The sequence below is a fragment of the Melospiza georgiana genome, chromosome 8, assembly GCF_028018845.1.
Source record: "Melospiza georgiana isolate bMelGeo1 chromosome 8, bMelGeo1.pri, whole genome shotgun sequence".
Lineage (NCBI taxonomy): Eukaryota > Metazoa > Chordata > Aves > Passeriformes > Passerellidae > Melospiza > Melospiza georgiana.
This window is the reverse complement of record NC_080437.1, coordinates 12,928,536-12,946,480: the sequence shown is the minus strand read 5'-3', so window position 1 is coordinate 12,946,480 and position 17,945 is coordinate 12,928,536. Positions and strand designations below refer to the sequence as shown.

At 41.6% G+C, this 17,945-nt stretch overlaps 1 protein-coding gene across 3 annotated transcripts in view; it reads right to left on the bottom strand.

Annotated features, from left to right (window-relative positions):
• RASGEF1A (RasGEF domain family member 1A) overlaps nucleotides 1-17,945 on the bottom strand; it is a 144,855-nt gene that overhangs the window by 1,715 nt on the left and 125,195 nt on the right. For all 3 annotated transcript variants that reach the window (XM_058028920.1, XM_058028922.1, XM_058028921.1), the window contains 10 exons: nucleotides 14,936-15,064; nucleotides 9,116-9,253; nucleotides 5,528-5,749; nucleotides 5,174-5,248; nucleotides 4,839-4,931; nucleotides 3,082-3,184; nucleotides 2,719-2,798; nucleotides 1,898-2,089; nucleotides 625-748; nucleotides 307-379 (listed from right to left, as the gene is read on the bottom strand). In XM_058028920.1, coding sequence (XP_057884903.1) covers nucleotides 307-379; nucleotides 625-748; nucleotides 1,898-2,089; nucleotides 2,719-2,798; nucleotides 3,082-3,184; nucleotides 4,839-4,931; nucleotides 5,174-5,248; nucleotides 5,528-5,749; nucleotides 9,116-9,253; nucleotides 14,936-15,064 — 1,229 coding nt within the window. The remainder of the gene's footprint in view (nucleotides 1-306; nucleotides 380-624; nucleotides 749-1,897; nucleotides 2,090-2,718; nucleotides 2,799-3,081; nucleotides 3,185-4,838; nucleotides 4,932-5,173; nucleotides 5,249-5,527; nucleotides 5,750-9,115; nucleotides 9,254-14,935; nucleotides 15,065-17,945) is intronic.

Sequence of the window (17,945 nt, the reverse complement as noted above, 5' to 3'; positions counted from 1 at the left end):
TTGTTCCCCCGAGAAAATCATGTCTGAACACTACAACAAATGCAGATTATTTTACTCTATTTGATAGCCTAAATAAAGGATATTGTTTTTCACAACCCCAGCAGTGATCTTGCAGCCTCAACAGATCTGGCTGCAAAAGCTGTATCAAAATCCAAGCCCCACTGAATTTTTTTCAGATTGAAATTTTGAAGGAAAAAGAACAGTATTATGGTTTTAGGCTGGGTATGCAAATAGGACAGAAGAAGCTGATGGTTGCATGGCCCTGTCTGTCCGCAGAAAGACTTATGTTCTGAGGAAGCTTCATACCTGAGTGTTTTCCAGCTGTCTTTTTCCATGTGGTTTTCTGGACCTTCACTTTCAAAGGATGCAATGAACAGAGCTAGTAAAAAAAAAAAAATTGGAACCATCAGATACATGAGTTCTTTACCTGAGGGAAAAAATCTAAGGGTTACAATATAGGAGATGTAACTTATGAAATTTGCTCTCATCAGAAGTAACAGGAAATTGATAACACTTTGAAAATTACTAGTAAAATATGGTTTTAGATGTATATATTTTTCATCTGCATATTTTGGATTTTAACATATAGAAAGACTCACTATAATGTTGAGCAAAGGATTTTACCTTCTTCACTATAAATAGGTGCTGTGAGTAGATAGGTCTGGATTTTCTTGTCTTTTTCAAAAGGACACTCAACCTGCTTCCATGTCAGGAAATCATGAATCTGTCTTGAAATTTCCCAGAACTTCTGCATGAAGTAATTAAAAGAGTATTATTAAAGTAGTACTTGTTTTATTTGAAATATTAGTTCATTTCTATTTCAGAGCCTCTCAGTCTTGTTCTTTATGCTGCTTTTCTTATTGCCCCTTACTCAGACTTAGATGGAATTGGTCACAGCACCAGCCTGACAGAATTTAGAAGTATTTGGACAATGCTGTCAGGCACATGGTGGCTCCTGGGGTGGTGCTGTGCAGGGCTGGGAGTTGGGCTTGGTGATCCCTGTGGGTCCCTTCCAACTCTGCATATCCTGGGATTCCTTGCTGTCCTATCTTCTTATGGCTCCCCTCCTTTCCCCCTCTCTTGCTGGCTCCTCACCTGCTGCCAGCCTCAAGTTTAGGACAGTGTTATCTCAGCCCACCATCTGACCTTTTGCCTTCAGGTTTTTTCATCATCAACCTTTCCTTCCTATATAATAGTGCCTATTTTCTGTGTGGAGTGTCTAAATTCCTGTGACTGCAACTTGACAGTAAGTAGTTTATTTGCTTTACTTTTTACATTTCCAAACTTCAGTTTAAATGAATTGTGACATATCTGATCTTTTCAGAAAGCACTCTAAATTTGGGAAATCACAGCAACATACAGAAACATTTAGATATCCTTTCCTTCCTAGGATTTTAAGAAATCTGTAATTACTCAGGGTTTGCCCTGTACCTTCTAAATCTGTAATTATTCAGGGTTTGCCTTGTATATTCTGTGTGACTCCCTCCACTTACACAGCCTTAATGATGACAATAAAGTGTTGTCTATAAGTTTTTTTGACAGACTGTGGTCGCTTGGACACGCATGTTTATTAACTGGGGAGAGAACCCAGAAGCTGCAGAGCCTCCCTTGCAGACCTGATAAACCCCATTGCAGCCAGCCAAACTGAGGAGGTGAAATCAGCTGAGGCTGATGACTCGGCCTGAGGTGACCTGTTCAATTTGATCAGATATGGTGGCTTGCTGCCACAGAAAAGCAGCGGCTGGCTTTCCCAGAATCTGATTCCAGTCAAGTGCCCTGGGTATGACGCTGCTCGGTGTGGCCCGCGCGGGCGCTGAGGGGCGGGTGAAGCGCCGGGGCCAGGCCGCAGCGCCCCGGGCTGGGGTGGCACAGCGCTCTGGGCAGCAGCAGGGCCCACCTTGAAGTTGATCTGCCCGTTGGGCAGGCGGTTGGTGTGGATCTTGTGCAGGAAGTAGATGTCCTTGATGAAGAGGTTGAAGACGGGGATGACGATCTTCTCGCGGCTGCTGTGGGCGCCCTGCGAGCGCTGCGCCGCGCCCTGCAGCGCCGTGCGGTAGTTGCAGAAGTTGCTGGAGGGGTCCATGTGGTGCTGGTTTTATACAGGGGGAAAGGCAGACAAGTAATACACGTTTCTAAGAATTAAAAGCTTTGCTCTAGCCATCAGAGTTTATTCTTAGTAACTTCGTTTGGTCCCTATTTAAATTTTCAGGGTAGGGTAGCTTTATACTGATCAGGTCTGGGTGCAGGTTTTTAAAACTTCTGTCTTGCTGGGAAGGAGGGCTCTGTACTGGCTTTGCATCTAATCCATGAACAAAGCAGACCGAAAGGAAATCATAAATGACTCTCTGGGGGGAAAAACCAAACTTCTCCTTCGCGGTCACCTCTGTTTCTGATGGCGGTTTCAATCAGGTTCTGTTTCCATGCAGGTCTCCACTAGGTGGAGTCCTCCCATTGGTTTTAAGGGCAGCATGCGCTGGAGTGGAGACTGCCTCCAAATTAAATTGGCAAAAATACTCTAGGAAGAAATAATCTAGAGAGAGCTGGCATCCGCTTTTCACTGCAGACCAGTAGAGAGTTTGAAGTGGAGGAAATGCTCTCACAACGTTTATGTGCTGGTGACCACTGACAGAGGTGCCTGCTCTCTGACACAGTAGCTAGCAGAGGTTTGGATGAAACTATTTGGTGGATTTCTATATGAAGTCCAAACTTTATACATACCTCTAAAACATCAAATTTGGCTGTTTTGACCTTGGACCAGGTTTTCTTTAGCCGTGCCACAGGGCTCAGGTTCATGCCAGCTGAATGCAGGGAGAGAGGAGACATAGAAACAACTGAGTTGAAAAAATACTGGGCTAATACACCTGGGCTTATGTATCACCAGCCCACATTCTGGGAGGTGTCTCAGGCTGACAAGCTGCAGCTGAAGCTCTCCCACCCACACAGGAATCTGTCACTGCAGACTCTGTCCCTGGGAAATGTGCATGCTGATGTGCTTGGCCAATTGAGGGCAGTTGTGAGCTGTCCTGCCAGCCAGGTTGTGAAATGGAGATGCCTTTTGCCACCTGTGCTAAGGATACTCACAGATAATAGCCATCATGGAGTTGAAGTTTCCAATGTTGAAGCATTCTCTTGCCACATCAATGAAAAATTCCACCATTCTTGTGCGCTGCTTTTTCTTTACAACCTGGAGAGACACCCAAGAGGGAAGGGGTGGTCTGAGTTTTGGATAGGATGTCCAGCCAAAGGCACTGGAGCAGGTTCAGTGAATAGACATTTCAAAACTTTGTCTAGCTAAATCTTAACATAGGCCTCAGGATTTTTTGTTAAGAATAATTTTTAATAAAACAACAGAAATATTTGGGATGGCTACCAACTACTTGTGTAGTTCTGGGGGAGTGCACATCTTTGTTTATACAGAGAAGTCCATGTCTTGGGCAATTCTGCATAAACAAGCTGGACACTTTCAGCCATTTCCTGTTACTGGAAAAGGAAGATAACATGACACTGCTATCAGAATATATGCAAAACATTTAAACCTCTCAAAAATGGGGGGAAGCATCAGACAGACTTAAAGTCAGGGGCATGGAACCTAAATATGAGAGAAAGCAGCTGCCACATCCTGCTTTTCTGGTTCTGCTGCGTGTACTGCTGAATGACCTGTTGAGAGCAGGCAGTGAGGATGAGCAAACACACAAATTCCCACCCACACAAATGTGCACAGCATCAAGCAACTCATGCTGAGCATCTCATCTGCAAATTCTTTTATAAGCTGCAAAACAAAATGAATTATTGCCTGGATTGCATTCATTCATGAAAATATTTTCCGTGTTTAAACCTAAAAGTTCTCTCTGGCTTATATAAAAATGGCTCCTAAGCAGTGACTGCAGAATCTCTGACCTAAGTATTCTGTAATATCAAAAGAAAATGGTTCAGTAGTCAAAGGTCTGGCTTAGCCCTCAGTGTGCTAAGACCTTTCTTTGATGGTTTCTTAAATGTATGAGCCCTACCAGCCAGCTCTGGAAGTGTCTTGGTGTGCTCTGCAATGCATTTCTGAGAGCAGGAAATCTCAAGAGATTAGGATCAGGGCACTGACTTCATGAAAATGCAGCAGGCATTGGGATTCCCATGGAAGGGTGCCTGACCAAGCAGGAATAGGGAAAAAAATTCCAGTTTGCTAGAACTTGAATTAATAGAAATCTAAAAAATCATAATAAGAAGCTAAAAAGAGAACATACATGGGGGAAAAAAAAAAAAAAAGTTTCTGGGCAGTACACCTTCCATTTCTTTGCCTGTTTTATGACAGAAGTTACCTTCACCTCCAGTAAGGTTATTCCTCCTCTCTTACTTTTTTTAAACTTTGCAATAGTACACTTTCTTTTAAGATTTTAAAGAAAGCTTATTCTTGATTTTTCTACAACGAATGCTGTATGAATAAAATAAATGAATATAAATTTAAAAATTAATATATCACAGTGCTAATGTTATCAAAATGCAGTGAAAGGACAGCTGTTTATTGGTAAATCTGCATTTAAAGAGGAATATTTTTAAGAATCTTTTGCTGTATTTAAAAATGGATAAATCCTAAAGAGCTCCCAACTCAGTCCACACAAGTTCCTTTTCACTGCATGACTAATGCAGCTGCACAAAATTAAGGAATATATGCAAAGTCAAACATAGCCTTGAACTCTTAATCATATGAGCATGCAAATAATTTAATGCTTGAATAATGCTATTATCTTTAATTGCACTGCTAATGTGTAAATCTCATTTAGACCACTGCCTGCCTCTTGTCCTTAAGGCAGGAACCCATTGCTATCTTGTTTTCTGTGCACACCTACCCGACAAATCTCTGTAGCCACCAGCATGCTCAGACAATTGAACCAATTGTCATAGGCCTCCAAATTATAGGTTTTGGTCACGTCACTTCGGCACTGTAAGAGAACAGGTCACCTGTTAAACCTCTCCTGTAGCATTATAAAGTCAAAGTTTACCCAAGGATAAACTTCCTTTTCATGTCTTGACAAAATGTTGTTGTATGTGTTTTAAGGCATGAGCTTAAGGAAGCTTAGGAAATGTCAGTCTTTGTAGCACAGGGTGTACTCAAATTATGGAGTTATTATTCTTTACCCTGGTTCAGCTATGTTTCTTTTTCCATCTGTACACCTTTCTGTACCTTGTGATTATCCAGGGAGTCCATGTGGCTGACAATCTGCATCAGATCCTCTGGGTAAATGTTGCTCACCCTTTCCTGTGTTGGGAGAGAGGAGAGATTGTCATTGTACAGACAAACAGAGTTCTGTGAAAACAAATCAAAGTTAGGAGAACATTTAGGTAACTTGATCTTCCTAGAGCAAGGTGCTTTTATCAGTGTATCTCAATGATCTTGTTCATTACCTGACTTGGTATTTTTTTATTAAAACACTGGAGGCTCTCAGGGAAGCCATAGCCAAACTCCTATTGATGAGTATGTTAATAATGTTAATATTTATACAATAGCAGGCACAAGTCTCCACCCCAGCAGTCTCACCAGCTCGATGTAGGTCAGCTGCTGTGCCAGGATCAGAGGGTCACAGCACACACTCAGGATGTCCTTCTGGGTTGACTGGGGCTTGGTTTTGAGGATGGTGCCCTTGTCAGTGACAGGCTGCCGGAATTTCTCTCTGATTTCCTGGTACTGGCTCCGTGCAGAAAGGGCCATCAGGAGATTCTGTGTCATCTGGCTAATGATCTTTTTCACTGTTCCATTTTCCTAAGCAGAAGGGAGAAACAACAACTGCTGAAAACCTTTAGCTATTGCAGACACGGATCACCAGAGAATTTCTGCCTGGGAAAAATAACTGCCTATTATCCATTTTCTTTCATCTTTTCTGAGCTGATCGTTCTGTGACAAATGACCTTGTCCTAAATACCCACACAACTCCATGATGACACTGCTCTGCCTGCCTTCCCAGCCCTGCTTGGCTGGGCTGGCAGGTCTGCTCCTTTGGGGAGTGCCCCATTTCAAAGGCATCCGTGTGTGCAGCTGGAGTGGGCATGGGAAAGGTGCTGCAGCTGCTTGCACAAGGCTCCCTGGAGCCCCTGTGCACCAAGGGCCAAAAGCTCTCATCCTGATCACAGCCACTGATGAATCCAGTCTGTCCAGCCCAAGCAGAATCCAGGGAATTCACATAATGTCCAGGAATATATCCCTACAATATCCTAACTTAGCTTTGAACAGCTAAGTATCCAAATATTTATGTTAGAGCACAATATACATCATGTTCTCAGAAAACTAAGATGCCTTTCCTGTTTATCATGTACAGATTTTAAACACAAGATTTGTAAGGATTCATTGAAAGGTAAAGCCACAGGAACACAATCCATCTGCTCAGCGTTTTGACAACTAAGGTGATTTTTTTTTCTGCCATTGTGTCCTACAGATATTTCTCTGCAATCACCCCCAGAGAGCTAAGTTGATTGCTTTTCCTACTCCTCCACCCTGTCTGCTACTGCTTTAAGTGACCCAGGTTTCTTCTGCTGCTAGGAGAATTAATTCAACCAGACAGTCCTTTTCCTCACAGAATCATTCTCCTGCTTTCATGCAAATTACTTTTCTTGAAGTTAACCACAAGGTTCACTTGTGCCAGCCCTCACTAGACAGAACTGCAATGAATCTGTGACCATTCAAAGGAGCCACTGCTGTGCAGTGATGGCTGAAATTATGCAGCAGATGTGGGAGATGACTACCAAATACTTGTATATTGCCTGTTATAATTAAGCAATAATGATGTCAGAATGCTGCTTTACAAGGCAATAATCTGACTCCCAAGTGAAATCAAATGAAAAGCTGAAGGCAGTGTAGCTCATCTTGAGGCTGGATTACTGCTGAACAGCAGCTGTCTGGAGTCATTTCTGATACTGTGCTACAAGTGTTCAGAAATGCCAAGGGAGCCTGGTGGAGGGGACTAAAACAAAGCAGAATTCTCCTCTCTTATGCTGAGCTTTCCACTGTGAATGGTTTGCCTTCAGCCACTGTGCCTGGCTTGCCCACGTGTCTGGGAGGAAGCAGACCTGCTGACAGGATGGCAGAAAATGACACTTGAGGATAGGTGAGAGTATTGCAGATGTTATGTAAAAGTGAGGAAAGAAACTCAGCCATGAAAAGCTGTGGCTTACTTAAGCTATTATGAATTCATTAGCATCCTAATGAATAGACAGTTGTCCTTAGGAGTTTTAGCAGTTTCCTTGTACCTTGTGATTATACTAGTTTTACCCTAATTTTCCCTACAACTTTGGAAGATAAGTCAATGACTGTACAATGACTTGTACCTGTTTGAGTTAATTTTTATTTTTTATTTACTTTGGGGTGGAATCCTGGCTGTAGCTTTAGCTATTTGGAATGCTGCTATCACCAGGACAACACCTGACTGCTTTGTGTGAGTTCTCAGGTGACTTTCTAACTTTAGGTATGAAGAATAATGACCTAAGGGGATTTGAAAAAGTTTTAAAATACAAAACAAACCCCCAACCTTTACCATAATTCCATGCTGAAGCATAATTCAGTGTGCTAACAAGAACTTAGAGTGAGAGCTGCTTTTTGTCAAATTAGTATTTCCTAGGGGTCAGATGAAGCACAGCTCTCCATTGGTGAACTTTGATTAGCCTTGTTAAGGGGGTAAATGAGGTGGTGCTCTAATTAATGGATGCCATCAGATGCCTCAGACACCACGGCACGGAGCCATCCCACAAAGATGGGTTTTTCTCCAATGACCATTATTCATACATAGGAGTGGGAAGGAAGAGGGAGAAAGAAAGGGCACAACTCTTTTCTAGTTCAAAGTAACAGACAAATACTGGGACAGAGATGCTAAATAAACCTCTGCCAAGTCCCCTTTCACAGTGCCAGCATCCACCCCTTGGCCCTTGCCTGCAAGGAGAAGAGAAGGCTGTAGTCCTGTTTCTTCTTCCCCTCCTCCTGAGGCACTGACATTCTCATCCTGCACCCACACAAACATCTCTGCTGATGCAACAAAACTGATGTACTTCCTTCACCTCACTCTGCTGTCCTAGCCCTGACTCATGCCCTGCTGTCAGACCTGTTGTTCTTCATTTTCTCTCTACTTGAATCAACAAAAGCACATAACACAACTGTCTTCCTCGTTCCTCCTAATTGTTCTCAAAAGTATCTTGAGGTTGTGGGTTTAAAAACAATAAGAAGCTTCTACTTCTACAGAAGTAAGACTTCACATTTGTACAAGCATTTTACAACTAATTCTCTTGCAGGTCTTGATTATACTATTATACTCTTCCTTCTGTCTATTGCTGTTAACAGTGATTTCTCAATGAACAGAAAGTGTAGGCTTGTGAATGATGGGAAAGAGCCAAAACTGACCAAAAAAACCCCAACAACCCCCTCTCCCCTGGCCCCCTTGCCCCCCTCCAAAAGATTAGCACCCCTTGTTTTGTTCCTATTCACTTTATCTGTTTGCTTTAGAAGGTTTTTTCAAGGCCTAGTTTTCTTCACAGGCTAAGAAAGCTCTTCAGAGCTGTTAGACTGGTGATGTACTAGCTGGCAGAGCTCAAAGATAAGTTATTTGTGGAAATACTGTGCCTGCCACCTGAAACATTGCAATAAACGTTTTTTTGTTAGAAGCTGTGAATGAGGTGCTAAATAATAAACACCTTCACCTTGGCCAAGAGTACATGTGATACAGCTAGCTGGTGTGTCTTGCAGAACTTAGACATACAGAGCAGGGACAATGTACAAAGGATTGTAATGTACAAAGTATGCCATGTACAATGTACAAAGGATGTTCTGTAATTCATTATTAAATCCTCTTGAGCTTTTCTAGTTCCTGTCCTTTCTCCTCCTGCACCACGGTCATTTTTCATATTTCCAGGACTATTTTCTCTCTTCTCCTTACACGTGGTGATTAGATGCAGACAACTCCTGCTAATGCACCATTAAGTCCATCAGGCAGCCCATGTCCTGTGGTTACCCTGACAACTCAGCAAGGGCTGCTGTGGCTCATTTAGGAAATGCTGCCTGCAGGATTGCACAGAACGTGGCACAGTTCATGGAACAGTTGACAAATACTGCTTTGGCACTTAACTTTTCTTTCCTTCCCACCCCTACCTCATCACATTGTGTGATCCTGTGAGCAATCTCCTTCAGCTCTTTCATGGATTTTTCATCTTGGAAATCATAGGGGAAAGTTTCAGTCCATTCCTTCAGGAGCTGAATGATTTTGGCAGCGAAGGATTTTAGTTTTGCCTAGAAAGAAACAATGAGTTGATTACTGATCACAGACCTGTTTGACTGCAGATTAATTGGCTGATAAAGGTTCACAGAAATCTGGAGATACCCTTGAAAATACTTTGCATTAATAGTAAGTGATGGGGACAAAAAAAAAGAACAAATTTAACTGTGCACTAGATTCCTAAATAGTATCATTTACCCTCCTTTCATGGCGATGTCTCTTGGTGATGTCTCTTACCAAACACTGTGAAGACATTTTCAAGGTGAGTTGTATAAAACCAGGAGGATGACAGAGCAGTTCAAGTGACTTGTTTAGCTGAAGTCCAAGTTTAAGCTGATTTCTGCCGTCTGAGGCAGCAGTTCTGCAGTGTTTGAACTCAAATGTGTACAGACCGCAGTACCCTACCAACCACGTTCATGAGAAACACTCACAAAGACATTTCAGTTCTATAGAATTTATCAGACCATCCAGGCTGGGCTGTATATGAAATCAATGAATGACAGGAAAGACGTGTGTGTTCTCTCCGTGACGCGTAAATCCAAACAGACTTTGACAATAAAAGGTATTGGCTTCTGTTCAAAAAGCTATCAACCACAGAAAGGGCAGAGAGTATTTTTTTCTTTTTTGGTTACCTGTGAATCTTCTAAGGTTTTGGATCAGTTAGACCTGAATTGGATGCCAGTTACTCCCCTCTCCATTGCATCAATGGACAGCAGCATCAACGCATCCAAGGGAACAGTCTTGTAAAATTGGGAGTGTGAGTGCTAAGAGCACTTGTAAGGAACAAGAAGAATCAGGCCTTAATTTAGGCTGTATTTATCCTCCTACCCAGCTTGTGATGCAGTGAGGAAAAAGAGGAAGCTCTGTTTGTGTTCCCTGCCCAGCTGTGTGAGTGCAGAGGTCCCTGGAGCAGCAGCTCCCTGTGCCCAGCCCAGCCCTTTGGGGACAGGAGGGCTCTCAGCATGGCACTGCCACCTCAGGAAACTGCTGGAACAGAGAATGTCTCCCAATACTGGTAGCAGCTCCTGCCAAAACAGCATCTCATCATGGCCTGTCCCAGTTTATCTAATCAAAACCACAGGTCAATGAAATTAAGCTGGTTTTGTTTTGCCTTTTTTTTTGATATCTCACCATTGTATAGTCAGTGATATTAAGAATCATTGATAAAGAACTTTTAAGTTAAACCACGCACCCTTGAATCCTCAATCTGACAATTATCCAGTGCCTCCTTGTAAGTCTAGAGGGAATTTTCTTGGGTTGTTTTGGTTTTTTAAGACCTCCAAATTGCTAGCATGCATTTCCTACCTTTTTTTATTGACAGCATTTAATTGATGCTGCTAATGAGATAAACACAGAATAGCTGCACAGGGAGGGCAAAACCAAAACATCCCCATTCTTTTTGCCAGCAGTGTCTTTGCATTCCTGCAAAGCAGTGTCTGTCAGTGCCCCTTGTGTGCAGCTCCAAGCTATTTCTCAGCAGTGTGGGACCGAGTTCCAGATTACAGCTGCTTGCACTCCAAACTCCCACTGTCATCTGCCTTGGGGAAAAGACAATTTATACTTATTTGCCAGGAAAGGCATGGAGCCTGACATTATTAAAAGAATAATCTATAGGTGGTGATGGACCATTAATTAGCCAGGGAGTGCACTTCCATTCAATTAAAGTGAACAGGTATGTGCCAACTCCACTTCTGTTTACCAAAAGCTGCTACAGAACTGTTGTTTAGTATTAATCATCTTTTTAGTATTAATCATTCTTTTTAATTTTTGGAACTGAAAAAGGAGTGGTGAGGGCAGAAAGGTTTAAAAATCTCACCTTAGGCTATGGCAAGCATCTCCATATGAACGTTCAGTTCATGAAGAATTTATAGCTTGTCTAGACTGACCCCAGCAGCTGAAGAGCCGACATCAGTCATAGCTGATGCTTTTTTAATGCTGCTGTGTCCAAGATTGCTCCTTAAAGCCAGGAGCCCACTGAAGAGGTAGCATTAGCTGGCATGATTTGAAGTAGGTGCAGCATAACACCAGGCTGTATTTCATCAGTATTTTTAGGCACTGATATAGAAGGAGAAGGTTTGAAGGAGAAAAATGAAGCTCTGTTCTTGTAGTACTCAGCCAAATTACCCCAAATTATACTCCATGTACAGCTTATAACACAGTGATTTATGAACACTGACTTCACATCTCTTGTATCTATTTTTGAGTCGTTATGGTTTGCCCTCTCTGTATGGCAAGCCAGGCATGTTGCAAGACAAACTACACTCTTCAGGTTTAAAAAAGCTCAGTGTTTCATCAGCTGCCTTTTAACACTGATGACAATAAGGTGCACGCTCTCTGGGAGCAGTGCTGGGAGGCTCAGTGCAGCAGAGCAGGGCATTTCTGTTCCACGTGCACTCTGGTGGAGCCAAAGCAGCGGGACGGGCTCAGTGCACGTGATGGCCCACGTGGAACCCTCACAGACCTGGGGGCAGCAGCAGCACAGTTCCCTCTCTGCCATGGCTGCAGTAAACCCACCAACCTGCTGTTCTCCAGCCCTGCTCCAGAGCCTCCCCTTGTGAGGTCTCTGGAGTCCATGGGAATACTTCTCCCACACACATTTCTTTGAGAAGAGAAATAACTCTATTAATTCAAGTGCTCTGTGGATTGACCCTGTTCCTGAGACAAGACAGAACTCAAAAACAACTCCCAATTAGGAAGGAGGGCAATAGGAAAGATTTAATGGGAATGACCTGGTTATACATATTTTTCCATTTTTAAAAAGGAGGACTTACTGGCAAAAACCCCAGAGGAAATAGTAACTTTTGAAGGGATTATATATATATAATTTGTTTTATATATGTTTTTGTTTTGTATATATATTTTTTTTGCCTGTCTCTATATATATATCCTTTTGAAGGCTATATATATATATATATATATATATATATATATAGAGACAGGTGAAACAAACTTAATAGAAACTAACTTCTATGTTCTCTTTTTATTTCTTACTTCTTTAACTTGAGCTATATAAAATACTCAAGCTGCAGGAAAATTGTACCACAGGTGTAAGAACAGGGTTTTTATCTACTCAATAATACTATACAAGTGATTTTTCCCTCATAATCTTGCTTGATACCTTCCAATCTCTAATGCACTTATGGAGAGTTAAATTTTTTCCTTTATGGTCAATCTTAACTACTGACTTCTATGTTATAATTGTTGTCTTAAACTGTGAAATTCTTGCTTTTTATGAGTAGTTAAAAGGACTCTAAGCAGACTCCAAGACACCCCAGAGTGTTTTTCTTTGCAAACCACTTTTTCTGGGTTGTATTTCTGTAGAACTCTTTGGCTAGCCAGAAACGTCAAAACCAAGAGAATGATAAGGATTGTGGTGTGTAACCTCAAAACCTGCTTGCTTGCCAATTCTTCAGCTGACATGCTATCCAGGCAGCAAGTTGCACAGCTTATCTTAAGAGATTTGCATAAGCAAACTCGACCAGAGATGCTTTAACTGCTTTTTGTCAGCTATTTCCTGCTTTGCAGCCACTTAATTAGAAGGTGCTGGTAGCTGATGATACCTTAATGGATTATGACTGTGACTACTTGAGAGTATCTCAAGTGAAGAGTTTGTATGCTGTATGTGAAATGAGATTTTATTTGTTGCCATGTAGAAAAACAAATGTTTGCAAGTGCTTGTGGCCAAACTATTCTGTAAAACATACAGGTGCTGGCAGTAGAGGGCAATAAAGCAGTAATTTGAGAGGAATGTCAGAAGTTCATGCAGGTTTTTCCAAGAAGTTTGTGTTTAGAAGGCAGGAAAAATTTGCAGCTTATATTAAGGAGGTAGGAAGGGATCAAGGGCATAACAGAAAGGGCAGCCAGAAAAGCATGTGAATGAAAGCCACCTCCCAGAAGGGATTTATTGTCACCCTGCTGCTTGCTGGGTGTCCTGCAGCCCATGCCCAAGGTGCCAGCAGGTGTAAGGGTGTGGGGTTTGCAATATGAGCTGCTCTGTCTGACATTGGGATGTGATGCTATTTCATTTCTATCAGGAATCCAGGACTTTTTAACAAGCCTGCTGAGAAGCCACACTAATACTGCTTTACAATTAGCATTGTATCTCTAAACAGCCAGCTGATTTAGTCCCCAGAGATGGCTTTCATTTGAAAATCTCTGAAGAGCATTGTTATTCACAAAAGTTTCATTTACATCCCATTCATTTTAAATCCAAGTATTTCACAGATGTATTTGGACACTTTCTACTCACTGCAGTCTTTTCCTACATAGGTCTACAACTCAGATTGACTCATTCTGTATTTCAGATGGTCCTGGCACCTTTTAGAGGCCCCCATCTCTGTTGTTTAGTTACATGTTGCTGAGGAACCATCACAACTTAGCAGAGTTTGCTCAGTCACAAATTAAGTTTGGCAGTGGTGCTAGGGACAATTATCACCTCTGAGTGCAAAAGTGGATGCAGTGCTTCTGGCACCTGACATCCCTGACCCTTGGTTTCCCCAGCACCTACAGGATGAGCTGTGCAGATATTTGGAGAGCAGATCAGGGGACTGACCTGGATGAAAGTAATTTTGTACACAGTTAGTTTGTCCTGTGGAGCAATGTTGTGACGTTAATAAGAGAAGAGGATGCACATCAGGAATAGTATGGGAGAAAAAGCCCTTGGGTCAGTATTGCTATTAAAAACTCTTTATTGACAAACCAGAGTTGCCTTTTGTGCTCCTCACTCAAAGTGCTGATACACCAAGGAAAAACAAAATGGGGCTACCAAAATGCTGGAGATTAGGAATGGGCACATGCAATGTCTCATCAGAGAAGCAAGATTCCAAAACATGCCCAGGATCTGAACAATTTAGGTCTTGTTGGTACCTTCCTGTTTCTGTCACTCTTATTTGCTACCCAGTTTGGACTTTTCTGGAACTTCATTTTCAAATAATTGAAAAAGTCTTTCAATACACACTTTACAAATGGTGACACTTAGACAGATGTAAGTTTGGTTTAAGTGATTGTAATAAAACATGTCAGTGCAGGTCACCATTTTAAATAAGTGCATCTCCTAATTTTTGTGAGAAGTAACTTTCTGATCTACTGCTATACTGAGTCCAAACACCCCAACAGTAACCTGCAGCAGAGGTTATTGTGAACTCTAATAGGATGGTGAGCCTGACTGGAGAAAGGGATTTTCTGGAATCTGATTTTCCTTACTTGGTGAAAGCTCAAAAGTGCAAAGCAGCTGCTGGGCAGCTTTCATGGCACACACACAGTGCACACATGGCACACACACAGTGCACACATGGCACACATGCAGCTTTCATGGCACACACACAGTGCACACATGGCACACATGCAGCTTTCAGGGCACACACACAGTGCACACATGGCACACACACAGTGCACACATGGCACACATGCAGCTTTCATGGCACACACACAGTGCACACATGGCACACATGCAGCTTTCATGGCACACACACACACTGCTCCCCTGACCTGCAGCTGCCTGGTGAGGCAGGACAGAACCCCAGCAAATGTAGCCAGCAAATAAAGATACCTCAAAGAACAAGACCCAAGTACAAGTGCATCCAGCAACAAATCCCAGTTACAATTTTGTATTATTCTTTATCAGCTTTACAATGAGGAGAGAGTGGAAAATAAATGACAGCACCACAAGTAACTGAGGGACACAATGGTCCATTTACCTTTTCTGCCTCAGTCCCCACTTCCAGCTGCTGCTTCTGTTTAATGCAGATCTGCCCCACTTTAGCCAGGAGCTCGTGTGGGTGAATGAAGACTCGTGAGCTCAGTAGGAAAGTGAAGATGTAAGTTCTCTGTGGAAGGAGAAAAAAAGAAAGAAAAACAACAAGTTGAAAAGCTTTAGCAAAACTAATGTGTTTTCCTTGAAAAAACTAATCTGTAAACTATGAATGTAACTGCTTCATTTAAAATTTCTATAATTTTTCCTGTCTCCAGAGAAATGCAGGTCCTTTTTAGCTCTGTTGAGAGGAAATGCTATAGGCTTCAAGGCTGTTAACTGTGGGGTTTTCCAATTATCAAATGGTTTCCTTTTAAAATGCCAGACTCAATGTGCTTAATTAGTCATCACTTACCAAAGCCACAAATGAAATACATCTAATGAAGGGTGTTATGACTCTTAAACACCATCATTTAATGCTGCTTGGTTTCTTTAAGAGTGATTGATTGTTTCTGACTGAGCTGCAGAAAACTACATGATGTATATTCCAAACCACAGCTGTAATTTCTTCATGTTTGGGGATTTTCATTCCTTTCTCCCCGCAATCACTGACAAAAGTTTTCATTTAGTTTGGGGCCACAGGACAATAATTTAGTTTTTAACTTGACTTTATTTATCTGGGGCTTGTTTCAGAGTCTTTGAATATGAACACTGCTAATAAATACCAGCAATGAGGATGTCTCATTAGAAATAGGCTCTCCATTCTAATTTAAAAGCTGTGATGCACTGTATGGTACTCTGGACAAGTATCCATTGTACCGTATTCTGGATCATTTAATTGAAGTGAGGATGATTTTTTGTCCCAGTCTTTTTCCAGTGCTTGAAGCTGGGCTGCTGCATTGGGCTGTAATTGCCTGACTAATGACAGTAGCACCTCATAAGTAATTCCATTTTTCCCCTCAGGCTTTCTGGTAAAATTCGAAGTAGGGAAATTATAGGGGATCTCCTTGACATTGTATTTCAATTAACCTTTGTTATGTTTGAAATGTGCACTGTTACTTTTTCCATGTTTTAGTAATGTGATTTTGCAGGACACAGCCAAATACATTTAATAGTCACTGTGAGCTTGTACCACCTTGGGCCGGGCAAGTAAATTAAGACAGTTAAAATGTTAGGGCCAGTTGTCTAAAATATGGTAGCTCTACTATCTGCTACCAAATTCTGCTGCTTGCAGTTGCTAGAAGGAGCTTATCATTAAACAAGAATGGTGTCTTTATGACCCCAAAGAGGTTATGTGGTATGTCTCTTTAATCAGAGTAAAATGTGCTATTAATGAAAAATGTTTTCACTTCTCTAGTACTCAGCATGCCCTATAATACAAATTTAGCACAAAATAAATAACACTAACCAAAAGTCACAATGTTCTGGGAGTGAATGGAAAGTATAATAGTATTAAACACATATCTAAACATACAACTCTGTCCTGTCCTTCTGAAGGAATGTAATGAAAGTACAGAATGTACAATGTGATACAGCAGCAGTGATTCCTAAACTGATGTGTTCCCTACTCAGAAGGAAACAACAGAAAGAACTGTGTTGGATTGTGAGATTTGGGGTGTGTGTGTGTTTGTGTCTTTAACTATGCCTACTTATCCTCTGTTTCACTTTCTATCTATCTCATGTGTTCATTGTTGTCCCTGAACTTAAAACTGTGAGTCTGGACTATGTGGAACAGGAATTTAGCTGTTGGGTGAGTCAGCTGTCACCGGGTTGTGTGAAATTTTTGTTTTGCACTGAAGCCTTGAAGCAGCCCTCAGGTTTTACTGTATTATGCATTTGAGAGACGAGATGGGTGGGGAGGGGAAAAAAAAAGGGACGTGACATTCTGATCGCTTCCCCACATTCTTGCTTGGGGAGTTGAGAGGGCCTGGCTGAGAGATGTGTGTGTGTGTCAGTAGCAGGGAACCACAACTTGAGGCACACTGCCCTGGCAGTGACCTTTGCTCTGATAAGCTGGAACACATTGTTTTAAGCAAAGATGTAATTTTGCTTCTCTCTCACAGTAATTCTAGGGTTGGTCTCCTTGGTGGAAGTGTGTGTGATGTGGCACAGAGTTTATCCAGAGGGACTCTGAGAAAGGGCCACTCACAGCTTCATTTTCCTGCTGTCACACAGCAAGAAAAGTGTGTGCACATGACCTGTGCTTTTATTTGGTTCCTTTGATAATGTTTTCTAGGATGTTCATAAAAGATTTGAAGTGGCAAGAAGCAGAAAGACACAGGCCATGACAGTGCGCATTTTCCATTTTAGGCTTGCTGATGTGTCTCTCTAATCAGTAATAGCTCTACTGGACCCATGCAATGCTTTTTCAGACAACATCAAACTTTTAGATTTCAGAAACAAGTTATCATTCCTTCTGGAATCCACCTACTCTATTTTAATTCCATTTTTAAAAGTCATTTAACTGGAACTAAGTTCATTACTTTGGAAAACAAAATTGTTCCATTGTGGTCAATCAAGATATGCTGGTTTACACCATACTGGTATCAAATTGAGGGATTTTGATACTTTTATTACTGACACAGACAAGGACTACCCAATGAAAAATGAGAGCATACTGACCCCTCCATTTCCTTGTCTCTCTGCTAGTAGCCACTCCTTATCCAATAAAGAAATTTCAGAGTAAACTAAGCCATGCATTTCAGGTTAGTGCTAGGTCTCAGGGGCTAGAACATAGTTGTTTTGGATAGTAAAGATTTCATACTAATTAGTATTTCATATGTAATATCATATGTACAGAGGCTAAATGTTATAACAGTGTAAAAACCTACATCTTCTCAGGCAGTCCTCTAGCCATGAAGGGGATGGTTTGGAGAAGGAAATTTAGCTCTGAAGCTAGCTAGTTTGATACAGAATGATAAAAAAATGCTCCCATAAGCTATAAGAGTGAAAGTTAAGCTCCATTTATCCTAAAAGTGACAGGTATTTGGGAGGGGAGGCAAAAAAAAAAATCCTTT